Genomic DNA, 18,814 nt, shown 5'->3' with positions numbered 1-18,814 from the left:
CAATATCGCAATTCCGGCACGGCGGCTCCGCCGTGCTTTGGCGACGGCGCCGCCGCTTGCGGCGGCGATTCGCCTCGGGTTAGCCGTTTTCGGCCGTTTCCAGCCGAATTCGTCCACACTTGCATCGGTCCCTGCGATAAAACAACCCTAGGGCCCTCGGGGGGCCAAAAAATTACGAAAAACCGAAGCTTACCGGCGGCGGTGCTCTCGGGTACGGCGGCTCTCCGGCGAGGTTCGTGTTTTGGTGATTCGGCTCCGATTAACCTGTAGAGAAAAGAATGGTGATCACGGTGATATAAAAATTGCATCAAACGGAGGCCGAGAAGGGCCTCATCGGAGGCAAAAACCGAGGAGGGGCGTGGCGTCACCGCTGGGTTTCAGCCGTGTTTTCCAGCCTTTTGGTTCCGATTTGGCCACAGGGGAACTCAGCGTGGAAAAACGAGTCGGAGGTATGAAATTTACCTCGATTGGCGGTCGGAAAACTCCCCGGTGCGGCTGCGGGTGGCGGCGGCCGGCTCCTCCGGCGTCTGGTTCGTCTTCTCCGACGAGGGCAGGCAGCTAGGGTTTTTGTGGTCAGGTGTGGGGGTTCTATTTATACCCTTTTGCCTTTTGATCAAAGCCGTCCATTTTGATTAAATCTGGGCCGTCTGTGCGCGCGGGGACGCATCTGGGTCGTCCGATCGCGCGCACGCGGATCACCCACGTGGCCCGTTCCCTTGTCGACGTGATCTTGCCACGCGGCAGGTCCTGGTTGGCCAGGGCTGCTGACTGGGCCGCTGACATGGCTGCTGACGTGGCGCTTTTTTTTTAAATTATAAATTAAACTAAATAAATAAAATTAATAAAAATAATAATAAAAATGCTGAAATTATTTGGGCGTTACATTATAAAACAGAATTAATTGAAAATATAATTATACCATGATATCATTCAAACAAAACAGTTGTTATTAACATATAATAATATACGATTATACAAACATAAATTTTTTTTATCATTTCTATCATATACTATTATTATTTAATTACTATCATTATTAATAATTAACTATTTATCACTAAAATTTATTTAAAAGAAAATAACATGTTTTATTTTTTAATTTTTATATTATTAAGTGTTATATATAAATAATTAATTTATAAAAAATGATGTCACAATTTCTAACTATTATTAAAATCTTAAATTCTATTATTTATATAAAAATTAGTCACTATAAATATGGGAATTGATTATGTTTTACAATTTTTTATAAAATATTTAAATAAATAATTAAACCTTAATTAAAAGATTAAATCGAAGCTCAATAAAGAAGAAAGAGTTCAGTACTGGATTCTGAAGAACTAGCATACCATCTTCTTATAATCTTTCAATCTCTTCCCACTTCGATTTGATGCCAAAAGAATTTTCTTTTCTAAATGATTCGTCACCAAGATCCTGGCTTTCGTTGCTTAAGCCACTATCTCCCGTCTCCTCGACCAATGTCCATGCCACTTCGAGCCCCTACTTGGGTCTCTCCTCGAAGAATTTTCCAGGAAAAGCTGCAAGATCTCTACAAATGCACCAACTTGAACCATGTGAAGCAGCTACATGCGCAAATACTCAAACAAGGTTTACACAGAGACACCTCTGTAGCGACCAAGCTCATATCAGCTTTCTCTCTCTGTCGCCAAATGGGGTTTGCCGTCAACGTTTTCAATCAAGTTGAAGAAAGAAGCCTGCATTTATACAATGCCTTGATCAGAGCCCATGTGCAGAACTCGCAGTTCGTTCTGGCTTTTGCTGCTTTCTTTGAAATGCAGAGTAATGGCATTTTTGCTGATAATTTCACTTACCTATTTCTTCTAAAGGCTTGCTCGGGGGAATCTTGGTTGCCTGTGGTGGAAATGATACATAGTCATATAGAGAAATCTGGGTTTTTGGCTGATATATTTGTGCCCAATTCCCTTATTGATAGTTATTCAAGGTGTGGCGGAGAAGGTGTTAAGGCGGCAATGAGGTTGTTTATGACGATGGAGGAGAGAGATACAGTGACTTGGAATTCTATGATCGGTGGGCTGGTGAAAGCAGGTGAATTAGAAGAAGCGCGCCAAATGTTCGACGAAATGCCTGAGAGAGATATGATTAGTTGGAACACGATGTTGGATGGGTATGCAAAGGCTGCAGACATGAATGAAGCATTCAAATTGTTTGAGAAGATTCCTGAGAGAAATATTGTGTCTTGGTCGACCATGGTTTCAGGTTATAGCAAAGCTGGGGATATGGAGATGGCTAGAATGTTGTTTGATAAGATGCCGACTAAGAACATAGTTCCTTGGACCATAATTATATCTGGATATGCCGAAAAAGGGCTAGCAAAGGAGGCTATTTGCTTATATGATCAAATGGCGGCCTCTGGATTGAAGTTGGATGATGCAGCTGCTATGAGCATCCTGTCTGCTTGTGCAGAATCAGGTTTGCTTGGATTAGGCTTGAGAGTTCACGCTTCTGTTGAAAAAACTAAATTTCAGTTCAGTACTACAGTGTTAAATGCATTGATTGATATGTATGTGAAGTGTGGTAGCTTGGACAAGGCATGGAGTGTCTTCAGTGGGATGCCCTATAGAGATTTGGTATCATGGAATGTCATGGTCCAAGGTCTAGCCGTACATGGGCATGGCAGGGAGGCCCTTCAGCTTTTCTCTAGGATGAAAAAGGAAGGTTTTGAACCCGATAAAGTTACTTTCGTTGGTGTTTTATGTGCTTGTACCCATGGTGGTTTTGTGGATAAGGGCATTCAGTACTTCTACGAGATGGAGAGAGATTATGGCATTGTTCCCCAAGTTGAGCATTATGGTTGCATTGTCGATCTTTTGGGTCGTGGAGGGCGTCTTAAGGAAGCTTTTAGGATTGTCCACACGATGCCAATGGAGCCAAATGCGATTATCTGGGGTGCCCTTTTGGGGGCATGCAGGATGCATAATGCCACTGAACTTGCAAAAGAGGTGGTTGATCACCTTGTGAAACTGGGGCCAACAAGCCATGGAAACTACTCCATGATGTCAAATATTTATGCTTCAGCAGGAGAGTGGGACGGTGTTGCGAATGTCAGGCTGCATATGAAGAAGTCGGGTATCGAAAAACCATCAGGGGGAAGTTCCATTGAAGTCAACAATGTGGTCCATGAGTTTACAGCACTTGATAGATCACATCCTAAATCTGATAAAATATATCAGATGGTTGACAGATTGGTTGAGGACCTCCAGGAAGTTGGACATAACCATACTCCAAATTTGTCTATAAATGATTTCGTGGATACTCTGGTAAAACCCTAAAATGTTTTGTATTGCAAGCATCTTTCCACTGCAAGTGGCAAAGGGTTCTTTAAAAATTTAGGTAAGTTATATGTTCAAAAAAAGCTGTATATACTGTATATGTATGATCTGTTTCTTTCCTAACTGAAGGGAAGAAAAGGATATGCAGTCAGGGTTATGTATCCGTTGTATATGCACATGCAACCTTTATGAATTGCTGATGCAGTCAATACATGTAAGCATTAGATAGTATTGGAGTTGCTGCTGATTTTACAAGGCTTCTTGACATGGAAAAAGGTTAAACTTATTTCCTAAATCTGACCCACAATCTAATATTTTAACTAAAATTTAAAAGGTATGGTTATATTGAATAAGTACTAAAGGTGTAGTTTTTATTTGAAAGTTTGTAATTTAGTCTATAAATAAGTATTTTTATTTTTTTTACATAAATACACAATATACCTAATTATAATAACTTATGGTTTGGTTTTATGCTATAAATATACATAGACATGAGATGTTACAAACTCTCTCCATTAAATGGATCTCTTCCTAACACAAAATCAAATTCAATTTAAACAGAACCTACAATCCAACATGATAATGGGTACAAAATTGACTTGAGATAATTTGTAAAATTACAAAATCCTCCACAAGCTTGGCTTATATCTTAAAAGTACTATTTATTTATACTTTTAAAATATAAATATATAATACACCTAATTTTTACTTATAAAAATAAATTTTGACTTTTTGTTAACTAAAAATTATATATTATATGATTATTGAATGTAAAAATAAAATTTGATAATATATAATATACTTAATTTAATAATATATATTAAATAATTATCTATTACAAATTTTTAAATACAGATATTTGAAGGTTTATGAAAATAGTAGTAACTGTTGAAGTAAAGATAGCTTCAATGTTCTCAATTAGTTAGGTTGACATCTCCTCCGCGAAACAATCTGTTTCTTTATCCAGAACATATTATTCCATCGATGTGGGACTCCTTTTACAATATAAGTACTCAATAGAATGTAAGTGGCCAGGAAAGTGGATGAGCATCATCTTCCAAAAAGCACTTAATTTGAAATTCAAAGCCCACATCAAGCCAAATTTCCCACACCATTGGCTAACACTTGGACACATAAGCTAAAAGCGGATAGCAAAAAGCAAAAGAGAAAAGCACTTAATAAGTAATAGACGCCTCACAACTTGTTCTTCTTGACTGCTTCTTCCTCTCTCATCACCCAACTCACATTCATCAGCCCCATACTTCCAACTAGGTAAGGATCAGCTTGTGGTCAAGATTCATTCTCTTCCAACTCCCCCCCTCTCTCTCTCTATATATATATATATATGTGCTGGGTCATCGTTTTGTGATCTTAACTTTTTGTTCTGCATAACCAGGAAAAAGAAAAAAAACAGAGTAATTTAACATGGAGGCTTGTTTCCTCAGCTCATCAAGCTCATTTCCCAAGACCAAACTAGACCTTTTGCCCTCCATCAAGCCTAGACTCCTTTCCTTCCCCAAGAGAAATTATAACCAGCTTCAGTGCAGAAAGTTTGGTTCTTCATCTTCTGTTACCTGTAAGTCTAACCCTGCTTTTGGGTTGATCAAGCCAAAGGGATTGAATATTAGGTAAACTTGTTTTAAGCTTTTTCTCTTTATTGATCAAGAAACTTGTGTTTTAACCCTAACAGGTTGCCACATGGACTCATGGTCACCAACCGAAGACGACAACAACAACAAACGACTGGTTGAAGAAACAGACTGGCGTAGATTCAGAGCAAGACTGGTGGCAGGAGATGGAGCATCAATTCCAGACAAATGGGTTCATCCCATTTACGAACCTGAAAAAGGTTGTCTCTTGATAGCCACAGAAAGGCTCGACGGAGTCCACATTTTCGAACGTACAGTGATCCTGATTCTGTCGATTGGACCCATGGGTCCGTCCGGCATCATCCTCAACCGGCCTTCATTGATGTCGATCAAGGAGATGAAATCAAAGATTCTAGATGTATCTGATACGTTCTCTGACCAGCCTTTGTTCTTTGGTGGACCATTGGAGGAAGGGTTGTTTTTGATGAGGAGTTCAGAAGAGGAGACGAGTGGAATGTTGAAGGAGGTCATGAAGGGTTTGTGTTATGGGAGAAAGGAGAGTATAGGGTATGCTGCTGAGCTTGTGAAGGGAAACTCAATTGGGTTAGGGGATTTTAGGTTCTTTGATGGGTATTGTGGGTGGGAAAGAGGGCAGTTGAATCAAGAAATAATTGCTGGTTATTGGAAAGTTGCAGCTTGTAGCCCTAGTATTATTGGGCTTAGTGGTGGGAGTGGACATGGACTTTGGAATGAGATTCTTGGGATGATGGGTCCTAAAAAAGTGTGGTGATTAGTAGATAGAATTTGTTCAATGTGGTAATATAGCAATAGGTGATAGAAAAATGATAGAGAGGAAGTTAGTGTGATTAAAATGAAATGCTTTTTAGATGTTTGTATATTGGGATTCAAATAGTTTCTCTAATATATGCAAATTGAATTTCATATTATGTCATGTAATTTTCTTAAGTCCATTGTTTAGTGACGAATTCAACAAGATTCTTGAAATAGTAAAAACAAGATTAGTTTTACAATCTAATTTTGCTATATAATGTTTTAATAAACTTTTTTTATCACATTCGTTGATTTCACATTCACATGATTACTTTTATATATATATTTTTCAAGCATTTCTCTTTAAAAAAAAATAATCGATTAAATAATAAAATAAAAATTTCCCCTTTCAATTATCATAACAACAAAGCCACTATTTTTATAAAAAATTATGTTCTTAGATAACTTTGATGATGCCATTACTTTGAGAAAGCTTTATGCTTGTGTTTTTACACTCGGTGACAAATATTTTAATTGACCCAAATTTTTTTAATTAAATTATATAAAAGTTGTATTTTTAATATAATTAAGATGAGTATGTATGAGATTTAAAGTAATTAATTTTTTTTTAATTTAATACTAATCAAATAATTTTAAAACTGATCAACATATTGGAATGCTCAGATGGTATTCCATTCCATTGGAAAGTACACAAGATTGGTTTTAAATGCTGCAAATTATTGCTATCAATTTAAAGAGCTGTCTTAAGCTTGGCAGTTTGAAGTTTAGTAGAGGAGTTCACATGGATGCTTTTAATTTGGTTAAGCATGGATAGGTTTGAGAGTCTTTCACTTATTTATTTATAATCGAAAGTACGGAGATATCGAAAAAACACATGAAAGAGAAAAAATTTAGATTAAATATAAAAAAGGAGAGGACAAACCTACGGAAAGAGAGAAGAAGAAAGCTTGAGAAAAAAACAGAGAGGCTAGGGTTTTTTTTGGGTTGATAGGAAATCGGAGGCAATTGAGTGTCTTAGAAGGGAGAGCCTGAGAGGAAAGAGAAGAGCGGAAGAAAAGGGCGCTGGAGACATCTTCGGAGGAGAGACTGAGACAGAAAGAAGGAAGCTTTAGGTTTCATTGGCTGTGGAGGCTCCAGTTTTATCTCCCTAGGTAATCATTTGGAAATCCTCTTCCCATCCTTGTCTTGATGATGGTATTCTCAATATAACTGGGAAGAATGATGTAATAATCAATTTGCTTGCACTATTGAACACAAAAATTTTAACTTTAGCTTGTGTGGGTAATTTTTCCCTTTGGCATATGATATTGGATATCTCTGTTTTCATTGTATGATGATGACATTATCTCTTTCTAATTCCAAATCTCATAACTATTTTAATCCTTATAGTGCGTGAGAAAGGTTGATTGTGGGTTCAATGTAAATATGGATGAGTTATGACAATCCGTTGAGTACGTTAACCTTGAAATTACTCCTCCGTCAGCCATTTCTCTTTTCTTTCTGTGCTCTAGCATACTTTTCTCTGTTTATAAGCATGTACACAAGCCGGTGGAGTCAGTTGGAGCTAGGCTCACCGCGGCCTTGTAAATGGTGACTTGAGCTGGATAGAGTTGGACTCACTAAGGACGTGCTTTCATATTATATACGCATTCATTCTGCACATGCATAAACAGAGGTGGGGAGAGCTGACTAGAGCTAGGCTCACCATGGCTTTGTAGATGTTGGGCTGAGTTGGATAGAGCTAGGTTCTCCATACTCCACATGCATTCATATTGCATTCTGCATGTGCATATAGAAAGGTGGGTAAAGTTGGCTGGAACTAGGCTTGCCAAGAACATGTAGAGGTTGTGTTGAGTTGAGCCAAATAGAGTTGTTCTCTCTGTGGTCCTATGTGCACTCATGATGTGTTGGTTTGATCCCTGGCCGTGTTTGGTTACTTATGTTAATATACATACATTACAACGTATTTTTGACTTTTTAAGACTTCTCCGATGTTATTATTTTTTTTTATTTTCTAAATAAAATTATAAAGTTGTATTGAAGTAAAGGTGCCAAGGGGGCACTGCTTTTTTACAAAAATTTACAGATCTATTAAACAATTGACAATAGAGCTGAGATCATCAAAGCATTCGATGTTATGTTCTAAAATAGTAGATCCAAAATAATAGAACCAGTTGTCAGTGATGATTCTGAAATTAACTTCTTTTCCTTGGAAAGCACGATTGTTTCTTTCCTTCTAAATGACCCAAAATATAGTGAGAAGGACGAGTCTAAAAGTTTTCTTGTGGCAGCTCAATCCTTCCCATACAAGTAGCTCATCCATAATTGATTTATATTTAGTCCTATGAGGCCAAGAATAGTAGACTAGAGGTTGTGAGAGATCGGACATCCCAGGAGTAGGTGATTACATGTTTCATTGCTGTTTTTGCAACGAAAGCATCTATTATCTAGTGTAAGAATGTGGCTCTCTGTTACTTCTCATGCAAAAAAGGAAATTCTTGGAGTGTCACCCGATTTCCAAATAATATTAGCTGGAAATTTTGTCTGTTCTTGTGGAATATTGCCTACCAAAGTCTTATACAGGGATTTAATTGAGAAAATACCAGATTTGCTGTGTTGTCAGATGAATTTTTAGACACAATCACCTGCCATTGATTCAATTCGACAATATCTTTTACTAAAATGTTTTTGTGTCTAGCAATCGCGTAAATCATTGAAATCCTTGATTGTAATGCTTCTCTGTCATGCCAAATATCTTTGTAGAAACGAATTTTGGTGCCATTGCCGATGCTCCACCTAGAATTATGTAGAACTAGGTTTTTCAGATTCCAAATATCTCTCCATAAGTTAGAGCCATAACTGTTGTTTTTTATTTTAGAGTTATCATTGCAGTCACCATTAAATCATTTGCTCATAATGATTGATTTCCAATGGCTGTTATTGTCATTCCAAAATCTCCATATCCATTTTCCAAGTAGAGCTTTATTTAGTTTGTCAATTGACCTCAGACTTAGCCCACCTTCTTTGAATAGTTTCTTGATTTCTTTCTAATTCACAAGGTGAAGTTTTTTGTTATTGTTGTCACTATCAACCTAAAGGAAATTGCATTGTATGGCCTCTAGTTTGTTGGCAACATTGTTCGGAAAATTAAGTACAAATAATAGGTAGATGGAAAGATTTGAGAGTGTGCTTTTGATGAGTGTAACTCTGCTTCCCTTGGATAAGAACCTCTTCTTCCAGTTTGCAAGACTATTATGAAACATGTTAATTATCGGATCCCAACAACTTTTATCTTTGAATTTAACACCAAGATAAGTAATGGGGAGATGAGATAATTTACAGTCTAAAAAATGGGCAAGTGCATCACTCGAGGAGATGCCCAAAACCACTAACTCAGATTTGTGGAGGTTTACTTTCAGTCCTGATACTGCCTGGAAGCAGAGTAAGACACATTGCAGGAAAATTAAGGAGTGAATATCAGGCTGACAGAAAATAAGTGTGTCATCAATAAAAAATAGATGGGTAATCTCCATTTGATTCTCTTGTTGGCCCATAGTGATACCTTTTAAAAGCTGCAATTATTTAGCTTTTTTTAATAATTTATTTAAACCTTCCATAACGATGATGAAAAGGAGAGGAGAAAAGGGATCACCTTGTCTCAAACCTCTGGAAGCAGTGAAAGAATTCGATGGGCTGTCATTAACCATGACCGCAAAACTAGATGTAGAAATGCACGTTCTAATCCAACCTCTCGACCTTGTACCAAAACCAAGTCTCTCCAGCATGTAGTCAATAAAGTCCCAACCGACGTGATCAAAAGCTTTCTCCATATCCAGTTTACATAATGCCCATTTTTTGTTATTACTGATGGTTTCATCCACTACTTCATTTGCAATAAGAATAACATCTGTAATATGTCTACCAAAAACAAAAGCATTTTGTGATTCTCCAATAACTTTATGTAATATAGTAGCACATCTTTTATATAACACTCTTGAGAGAATCTTGTATATGCAGCCAATGAGACTTATAGGCCGGAAGTCTTTGATGTTCTTCTGGTTGGGTAATTTAGGTATCATGACAAGAAAAGTAGACTTAAGAGCTCTTACAAACGAGCCATGATTATGAAAATTATTGAAGAAATCAATAATGTCGCTTTTGACAATCTTCCAAAAAGTCTATATGAATTTGAGATTAAATTCATCTGGCCTTGGAGCTTTGTTCCCATCACAATCTCTCAAGCAGTCAAAGATTTCAGTTTCAGAAAAACTTTTTTCCACTGATAAACAATCATCCATATCAATTGTATTAAACGTTAAATCATCAAGTCTAGGGCGAGAGCCAATGGTTTCAGTATAGAGTTTTTGAAAATATTTACAAACACCATTTCTTATATCATTGTTGTTTTGAAGAAGTTGGCCATCAATAGTGAGTTCGTCAAGAAAATTGACCCTTCTGTGGTGGTTTGCAAGCATATGGAAGTATTTAGTGTTTTTGTTCCCATCTTTAAGCCATTTCTCTCTAGATGTTTGCTTCTAAGAAGTAGCTTCCATTTGTAGTCTGTGCACCAGATCAACTTTCAATTTGGTCCTTCTATCAATATTATTTGAAGTGAGATTGTTGAGTTCTTCTAATCTGTCAATATTGTCAATTTCATCAATAATATTTGAAATGTCTTCTTCCTCTTGTCTGCCAGTAGTTTTAGACCACTTCTTAATCTCTGTTTTGAGTTTTTTGAGCTTCTGAGCAATTCTATAACTAGTCGTGCCACCGATTTGAGTGTTTTTCCGAGTGTTATTCACTAGTGCTTTGAAACTATCCAATGTGATCTACTTGTTATCCAGACGGAAGGGAATGGGCCCCAATTGGATTCCATCCGAAACCAACATGATGGGAAAATGGTATGAAGTGAGTCTGGGCATGAGTTTTTGGTAAATGTTTGGAAGTGAAATCATCAGATTGGAGGTGATAAGGAACCTGTCAATCCTTGAGAAAGAAGGCTGATCACGCATATTACTCCACGTCCATTTCCCGCCATTAAGTGGGAGGTCAATCAAGTCAAGATTATTGATGAGGGAATGAAAGTCCTCAATGCTAGAATCACCGTAGCTTCTGACCGATCTTTCGGATATTTTTAAAACCATATTAAAGTCTCCACCAATGATACCTTTATTATTCTAAGAACTTTTGATCATCTCGAGTTCAGTTGCTAATAATGTGGGCTCTGTGTTGTTGCCTCTACAATAAACACTAGAGAAGTACCAAGTCTCGCTGTTAGATAAATTTGAGAATAGACAAGAGAGGGTGATCTCACCGGGAATAACATTTTGGCATTGGAACCGGTCTTTTCTCCACATGATAATGATGCCACCAGCTGATTCTTTGGCTAGTAAAACATGCCAGCCAATATCATTGGGATTCCAAATGTTTCTAATGAATTTATTGCTCACTGAGCTCATCTTTGTTTCCTGCAGACAGATTATGGATGATTTCCACTTGTTGAGACATCCTCTAACAGTTGTTCTCTTCTTTAAGTCATTTAAGTCCCTTACATTCCATGATAGTATTTTGTAAACATCATTGAGAAATTGAAATACTGCCATTTTTCCTGTTCTTTTTGTTGCGTCCATTATAGTTAATGGAGGTTTGTAGACGTCTCAATTCATGTGAACTCCTATCTTTCTGTTTCTTTCGGCCCTTTTCAAGGAGCGTAATGCTTTTGTTCTCCTCATTCTTATTAACTTCCATATTTGCAAGAAGAAGTTGAATTTCTTTTTCGTAACCAAAAAGAGGGACACCGAGGAACTTACTTACACAGAAAATATTTTTGTTCATCCACTCAGAGTAGAGGTGAATGTCTCCCTCGTGGTTCCCTTTGAGTAGGTGATCCAGGGAATTAATTAATTCTGCCAAACTAGTATCTTTAAGAGTTTGCAGAGACGAGGGGTCTGATTCTGGTTCTGTGTGTATTGTGACCAGTTCTGTTCCATTGATGTGGATGTGTTCCTCTTCATGATTTACTGCTGGTCGAAGAAAAAAGTTTGGTTCAGAAGACCAATCATTAGAGTTGAAGACGCTGGCAGCCATGTCCTAGTGCAACTGTGGTGCATTTGGTTGGTTTGAGGAAGGAGAAGTTTCTTCGTTGTCGGTGAAAATTCCTTCACTTTGAGCAGCTAAAACACTGTGTGCTGGGGTCTGAGTCTTGGAATTTGTACTGGTGTTCTGCGCAACTGAAGGTAAAAGTCTTTTCTTCCTCCATTCCCTCTTTACTTTCTTAATTTTTTTACAGGGCTAAGAGGATTCTGATTGGACTTGCTTGGGCCTGCTTGATTAGTCCATTTTCCTTTCTCAGCCCAGAAAAATTTGGGGTTTTTGTGGTTGTTTTTTTGTGCCCGAAATCCAGTTAAAAAGGCCCCATTTGATTTTGTTGACTTAATCTTCTGATTTTGTCTCTGTCAGCTTTTGGTGGTGGCAGAGTTTGTTCTTTTGTTAGATGCAATTTGAATTTCCAGCCTTTTTGGTTGCCTCTTCGGGTTGGGTGGTTTTTCTTGCGTTTGGGTACGAGCGGGTCGTTGCACTGAAGTACGGCTGCGTAAATTTTCTTCTCCGGCGAAACAAACTGGACTCAAAAACATTGCATTGTTTACCATGGGTGTCGGGCTTGCTACCTTTTTCTGAAGCTTAAAGGGGTTTACCAAAGGAATTTCAGACAGCTCAGAAATTGCTTTCATAAAACGCCACCATCCTCCAGCCTCATAGCCATCCGGGATGAAGATTCTCCTTGTTGACTTTTCTCTTTCGTCTGAGAGGACCAGAGCCCGGCCTCTTCTATTCCGGATCATCACTAGAAAGAGATATCGGTGGTCACCTTTAAATTTTTTACTCCAGGACTTCCCACCCCTGTTCCAGTAGAAGTTGTTGAGTGATTCGGTAATCCATCTCACTTTGTTTCTATTGAGGCTGATTGATACCCTGTTTCCGTGGCCATTTTCACTTATTCGAAGTCCATGGAGTTTTCTTCCTTCGCAGACAATGTCGTAAGACTTATTTCTGATGAGAATGAACTACTTCGAGTTGGAGAGAAACATTGTTCAATGGAAACAGAAATCAGGTCGGCCACCGTTTAGGGAAAATTGTACCAGTGTTTGGTTTAAGAATCTGGTTGTAAGGGAAAGGAGGGTTGAAGAAATGGGAGAATCGAGGAGAAGGTCAGTTGATTGGGAGAGTTTTAGAGGGAGAGTTTTTTTATTACCCCCCCAATGTTATTTGCTCATGATTGCATTCAATTTATTAGTGATTGCATTTAACGTACATGAAAGGGACATGTTGAAACACTATTAATGCGTTGTTAATTTTGACACACTAAGCTTAAATATGGTTTTGGTTCTTTTTTTCTTTTTGTTCTCCTTTTTCTTTAGGATATCGGACTAGTCTCGGTGATCTTAGTTTTTTGTCTTTCATTATTTTTGTATTTCAATTTTACTAAAACTGTAAATAGGGATGTCCCAAAGTGTTTTTCCAACAAATTTTCTTGGGTCATTTGTATGATTAAAATTCAATCTTAGTTACTTATTTTTCTTTGGAAATTCTGGGACATTTGAGTCAGTAGTGATAGGTGTAACCAATGTGGAGAAGTTGCAGGAGTCGAGGCAGTCAACACCTACACGAGTAAGGCCAGTGGTATGGAGTTATCTCTTTTCAGTTCAGTTTGTTGATATTTTTTATTTTATTAATGTATGAGAAAGTTTACCAGCTCTCAGATGGTTTTCCATTTGTTTCATTTTTTTTAGGATTTTACTTACATGATTGCAGATTGCTGGCCTCACTTCTTCGAACTGATAGAAGATCAAAGGTATATTGGTCTATGGGTTTTGAAGCTGCTTTCTGCAAACTGAATTGTTGCCCAGATAATCCTTTTGATTCCCACAAAGAATCCCTATGGTCTTATTGGGGGATTAGTGGGAGTGCTAAATGGAGAGAAAAGAGGGAGGCCCTCTGTTCAACCACGAAACTATCTCCCTCTGTCAACCACGAAACCAACATATTTTGAGGTTAAGATAGGATTCAGTTCTCTGTTAGGCATATTTGAAGAACACTTTGATAACCGTCATTGATTTCATGTGCACATGAATGCCTTCATATCGACTTCTAGCGCTCCCCTCCTCAAAAAACAATCCGATACCATCTTCAGTACAGAATCTATTTCTTCATACTTTTGGTATTGCTGGAAGAGAGTCATTATCCCTATCTTGGACAACTTCCAGAAAAATTTCTGCTTCCTTAGATAGTTGTAGTGATGTTGTTACTTTGAGAAAACTTCATGCTCGCATTTTTACACATGGCTTCAGCGGCGACATTCTGGTGGGCTCCAGGCTTCTAGCTTCCTACGCAAAATTTGAGTTTTTAGCAGAATCAAGATTGGTGTTTGATGGGATTCACAATGCTAACCTCATTCTTTGGAATTCATTACTTGTCAAATATTTTAAGATTGGTCACCATACTGAAATTCTTAGGTTTTATTCTAATTTGAGGCAAAGAAAGATTGGTTTAGATGGTGCAACAATTACTATCAACTTAAAGAGTTGTATTAAATTGGGTACTTTAGAGTTTGGTAGAGGAGTTCATGTAGATGCTTTCAAGTTTGGGTTAAGCATGAACAAATTCGTTGGTTCTTCGCTTATCTGTTTGTACTCCAAGTACGGAGATATCGAGGATGCATATAAGATTTTCGATGAAATAACAGAAAAGGATGTTGTTGTGTATACGTCATTGGTTACTGGGTATTCACTAGTTGGCGATCACCGTGCTTATGATGCTTTTGGGGTTGTTCGTGAAATGCTGAAGAATCAGATAGACCCTAATCGGGTTACACTAGTGAGCTTGCTTCAGGTGGCGGCCCAATTACAAATATTGATAGAAGGTCGTACTGTTCATGGCTTTGCAATAAGGAGAAGAATTGGTTGCTCAGATGAAATATTTGAAACAAGTCTATTGGACATGTATATTAAATGCAAGGCTACACAAATAGCTGATTGTTTATTCAGAAAACTGAATGTGAGAACTATTGGTAGCTGGAATGCTATGATTGCCAGTCGCCTTCAGACCAAACAACCATTAGATGCCCTGCACCTTTTTATTCTCATGATCCAAGAAAAAGTAGTGCCTGACTTAATTAGCTTAGCCAATGTGATCTTCTGTTTTGCTGATTTGAAATATCTGCGTCTAGGAAAGAGTATACATGGCTACATTGTTCGAAGTAAAGTCCAACTTGATCTAGTAGCTACCTCTGCTTTGGTTGATATGTATTCTCAATGCAACAAATTAGTGCATGCAAGGAAAATGTTTGAGAGAATAGGGACAAAGGATGTGATTTCATACAATGTGATGATGACAGGTTATCTCCAAAATGAATGTGCTTTAGAAGCCCTAGAGATTTTCATTGAAATGGTTGGAGCAAGTGTTAGACCCAACCAAAGTTCCATATTGTGTGCACTTAATGCATTATCTGATGTAAAACAGATAAAACAGGGTAGATGCATCCACGGATATGTATTAAGACATGGGTGTCATACAAGTATTGAAATTTTCAACAAAATCTTAAATATGTACGCGAACTGTGGTCATATAGACTATGCAAGGAAAGTCTTCAACATGATAAGATATAGGGATTTGGTGTCATGGACTTCAATGATGATGGGTTGCATTTCTCATGGCCATGCAGATGAAGCAATAGCCCTTTTCCAAAATATGAAAAGGGAAAAACTAGAATATGATTCCGTTGCTCTGATAAGTTTGCTTCAGGCAGTCTCACAGCTAGGATGTCTTCATCTAGTAAAGGAAGTACATTGTCACTTATATCGAGTTAAGATGGAGCAAGAAATACATGTGATTAATTCTCTGATAACCACCTATTCCAGATCCGGAGAATTAGGAATGGCCAGAAACATGTTTGAGAGCATGAAGAAGCGGCATCTAACATCTTGGAATGCGATGATAGCTGCATTTGGTATGCATGGTAAATGTCTTGATGCCATCAAGTTATTTGAGTGCATGAGAAAAGAAGAAATTCAACCGGATGAGAAGACCTTTACATCAATACTTACTGCGTGCAGTCATTCAGGATTCATAGAAGAGGGTCTGCAAGTTTTTAGGTCCATGTTAGAAGACAATTCTATAATCCCATCAGAAGAGCATTATGGTTGTATGGTAGATTTATTAAGCCGAGCTGGACGGCTTGAAGAAGCATATCAGTTAGTTAAATGTCTACCATCAGGACAAAGTGCTTCCGCATTAGGTGCTTTGCTTGCTGCTTGTAGAATGTACAGAAATACGAAGTTGGGGGACATCATAGGAAGGCGCCTTCTGGAGATAGAACCTGAGAATTCAAGTGTTTATGGTTCAATATCAAATTTATATGCAGAAGGTGGAAAGTGGGATGAAGTAGCTAGGATAAGAGGTATTGCAAAAGACATAGGTTTGACAAAGAGTCCAGGGTATAGCCTGATTGAGCTTTGAGAAGCAGTTGTATGAGATTTGAATATCTTTTGCAGAAGGTTTAGTTTTAACTTCTCCACTTGTTACCTCAGGTCCATGTCAATGACTTTGATGATCTCTAGGAGGAAAATATGTGATCTAATACCCTGGCCTTAGAGTCAAGACTTCGCATAGGATATGGCATTAGTAATGCATTTCCCTTCCTGATATTTAATTTGGATTCTTGCCTGTCAAATTTAATAGTCTTGACAGTGCCCCTAAAGGACCAGATAACTCCCATACAATACTTACCGTCTTTGAAATGGTGCGATTTTGAATTTTCTCCCTAAGCATATTTGGTGAAGTTGGTTTACTTATATATTAGAATTATGTTTACTACTTTTGCAGCGTAATTATGTCGCCTAATCTGGTTTTGGGCATTTTTTATTCTTGTGTTCTTTTGAAATGTTGAGGGTTACCGTCTTACTTGGAACTATGAATAATAATAGCAAAGTTGTAATATATCGTACATTGCAGAATTTAAAAATATATATAGATACTGTAGAGTATATGTATAGTCTTGAAGGAAAAAAGGGGACACTTGAGTAGAAAAAAGAAGATTTCAAGTGAAAGGAAGAGAAGGTGAAAGAAGAGAGAGAAAGAGAAGCGAGAAAAGGGGACTCTTTCTGGCAAGGAGACTGGAATCTATTCTCCATCGCTGGTTGGTGTCTTCATACTCAAGAACTCTCTGTCCGCCTGAAATCACCTCCAACTCCCTGTTCACCTCAACTCATCTCCAACGATGAGAATCTCCAAAAAACAATAATAAGAAGAGAGGGAAAGGATGGTTGGAGCACCACAGCATGATATCAGCCACCAAGCAATGAGCTACCACCAGAAAACAAATCCGAATTGCCCAAAAATTGATCTTGACCAGCAACAGCCTGTGGATTGCTAGTGTTTGGCGAGAGGCAAGGAGGAGCTGTAATTTTTGGAAGTTCAGTCCCTGCTAATGATTGGTTGCTTGGGCGCACGGTCGATTGTGTAGAACTGGCGCAGTGAGCTTTATCGGGTCCCAGCTTGTTGGCTTGTTTTTGTGACTGGCAACGAGGTAGTTGCTGGTTACTCTGGTGACTTGGCAGTGACTCTGGCAGTCTTGTAGGCAGCAGCTCCGCCTCAACATCCCAAAGCTGTTCCTAATGCCTGTGAGACCAATTAATGCATGAGTAAGGTTCGTTTTTCCCTATTAAATGTTTAGATTGTGCATATTGTAATTTTGTGCATGCAACTTACATATTATATATAACTAGATAGTTCTACCTTAGTCATACTTTTCAAGCAATTATCCACGTAGAGTTAACTTAGGAAACATGGATCATGGTTGCGAATGTATTATTTGAAATGTAATTAGGCTGTAAGTTGATATAGGCAACACAAATTGTGACGAAATTGTAAAAGTTAAATGAATTTATTCAAGGATCAAGAGAGTTATATTTGAAACAATTGTCTCTTGTATTTTTTTTTTTCTTGACAGGCGCATAGTGATTATACAAAAGAGCTAGTAGGCATATACCCTTGTATTTATGAGTATAATTTGACCCTAAATCATCTTTTTCCCATTATGAGTTGGGATTCGGGAATAATTTGAGATGATTCGGTTACTTACTAGTTGGTTTGATAGTACTTTGAATCTTGTTTCAATGTTAGCATTGTTAAGGAAACAAAGGAAAAAAATTCACTATGCACTCATCTTGAATTTGGGCATTTATTTGGATCTTGTTGCTAATGTTTGTATCGTTAAAAAAAAAAATAAAAGAAAAAAATGATTTTGCACTTGCTTTGAATTTCTCATGAGGTGGCTAGATAAATCTTGTTACTATTATAAACAATGTTATAATTATTTTGGGGTTATTAATGAGTTGCTTGAATGTCTAAAAGTGAATAAATTTCAGGAGTCTAAAAAGCTGGAGGCAAACTACCAGTTACAGTTCATTTGGCAAGATTTAGAGCCTAGAGAATCGCTTTCCAAAACTCAGTGCCCATCCTCATGCTTATCTGAGTCGAGCTTGCATGATAAATTAGGATCAATGACTGGTCATTTGGAGCCTAACATAAAGATGTTTCTGTGGTTCTTTGCCTTCATTGTTACTAAATTAATTGATTTTTTTGACCTAGTGTAGTTTCTAATCGAGCAATCCATACAAATATGAACTGCTGTTAGTGCTTATAGAGTTGAGTTATTGTCTTTTCAAATTTTCTCTCGTTTTCCTCTCTAATTTAATGTATATTGGTTTCTTTTTTTTTTTTTTTTTTAAAGCAATTATAAAGACTCTAATATTGAGGAGAAATTCAAAGGAGAATATTAGAACCAAATCTCAAGATTTAAAAATATTTCGACAACATAATAAACAGGGACATGAATTAGAAAAAAAAAAAAAAAGTAACATAATCGGGAGTCTCATAATTCACGAAGAATCACAGAATTAGGCATCGTTAATCTGTTAATAGTTCGGTGTAAAACAGACAAATCAAATATAAAGTTACTAACATAAACTAAAAACAGTCAATTTACTGTAACAACATTAGTTTGGACATTATAACATAAAAGATAAGACAATCGAGGACAAATGAAGAAAGCAAACAAGAATA

At 37.5% G+C, this 18,814-nt stretch overlaps 3 protein-coding genes across 12 annotated transcripts; all 3 read left to right on the top strand.

Annotated features, from left to right (window-relative positions):
• The first annotated feature begins 1,286 nt into the window (after window positions 1–1,286).
• LOC148269132 (Tetratricopeptide repeat (TPR)-like superfamily protein) lies at window positions 1,287–3,542 on the top strand. Its single transcript, XM_088217064.1, has one exon. It carries the CDS (start codon window positions 1,416–1,418, stop codon window positions 3,309–3,311), a length of 1,896 nt encoding a protein of 631 aa, XP_088073190.1. The 5' UTR covers window positions 1,287–1,415; the 3' UTR covers window positions 3,312–3,542.
• Window positions 3,543–4,433: 891 nt separating this feature from the next.
• Window positions 4,434–5,844, top strand: LOC148269131 (PPR containing protein (DUF179)). Of its 2 annotated transcripts, XM_088217055.1 has the most exons (3): window positions 4,434–4,583; window positions 4,708–4,887; window positions 5,002–5,844. In XM_088217055.1, exons 2-3 carry the CDS (start codon window positions 4,737–4,739, stop codon window positions 5,688–5,690), a joined length of 840 nt encoding a protein of 279 aa, XP_088073181.1. In that variant the 5' UTR covers window positions 4,434–4,583; window positions 4,708–4,736; the 3' UTR covers window positions 5,691–5,844. The 2 variants fall into 2 exon arrangements, with proteins under 2 accessions (XP_088073181.1, XP_088073178.1); XM_088217052.1 differs by lacking the exon at window positions 4,434–4,583 and having other exon boundaries at window positions 4,616–4,887.
• Window positions 5,845–6,343: 499 nt separating this feature from the next.
• Window positions 6,344–18,418, top strand: LOC110820223 (Tetratricopeptide repeat (TPR)-like superfamily protein). 9 transcript variants are annotated; one of them, XR_015818210.1, is made up of 4 exons: window positions 6,344–6,843; window positions 11,672–13,372; window positions 13,505–17,396; window positions 18,118–18,418. XR_015818210.1 is itself a non-coding variant. In XM_088217032.1 (4 exons), the coding sequence occupies exon 4, from the start codon at window positions 13,823–13,825 to the stop codon at window positions 16,205–16,207; it is 2,385 nt and encodes a 794-aa protein (XP_088073158.1). In that variant the 5' UTR covers window positions 6,344–6,843; window positions 11,672–11,928; window positions 13,302–13,372; window positions 13,505–13,822; the 3' UTR covers window positions 16,208–17,668. The 9 variants fall into 9 exon arrangements, 7 of the variants coding, with proteins under 7 accessions (XP_088073158.1, XP_088073154.1, XP_088073152.1 ...); XR_015818211.1 differs by having other exon boundaries at window positions 18,104–18,418; XM_088217032.1 differs by lacking the exon at window positions 18,118–18,418 and having other exon boundaries at window positions 11,672–11,928; window positions 13,302–13,372; window positions 13,505–17,668.
• Window positions 18,419–18,814: the final 396 nt, after the last annotated feature.

The sequence above is a fragment of the Carica papaya genome, chromosome 1, assembly GCF_054855325.1.
Source record: "Carica papaya isolate Zhongbai chromosome 1, ASM5485532v1, whole genome shotgun sequence".
In the NCBI taxonomy this organism is placed as follows: domain Eukaryota; kingdom Viridiplantae; phylum Streptophyta; class Magnoliopsida; order Brassicales; family Caricaceae; genus Carica; species Carica papaya.
The sequence above is the reverse complement of the archived record's forward strand: the minus strand, read 5'-3'. Positions and strand labels throughout refer to the sequence as shown.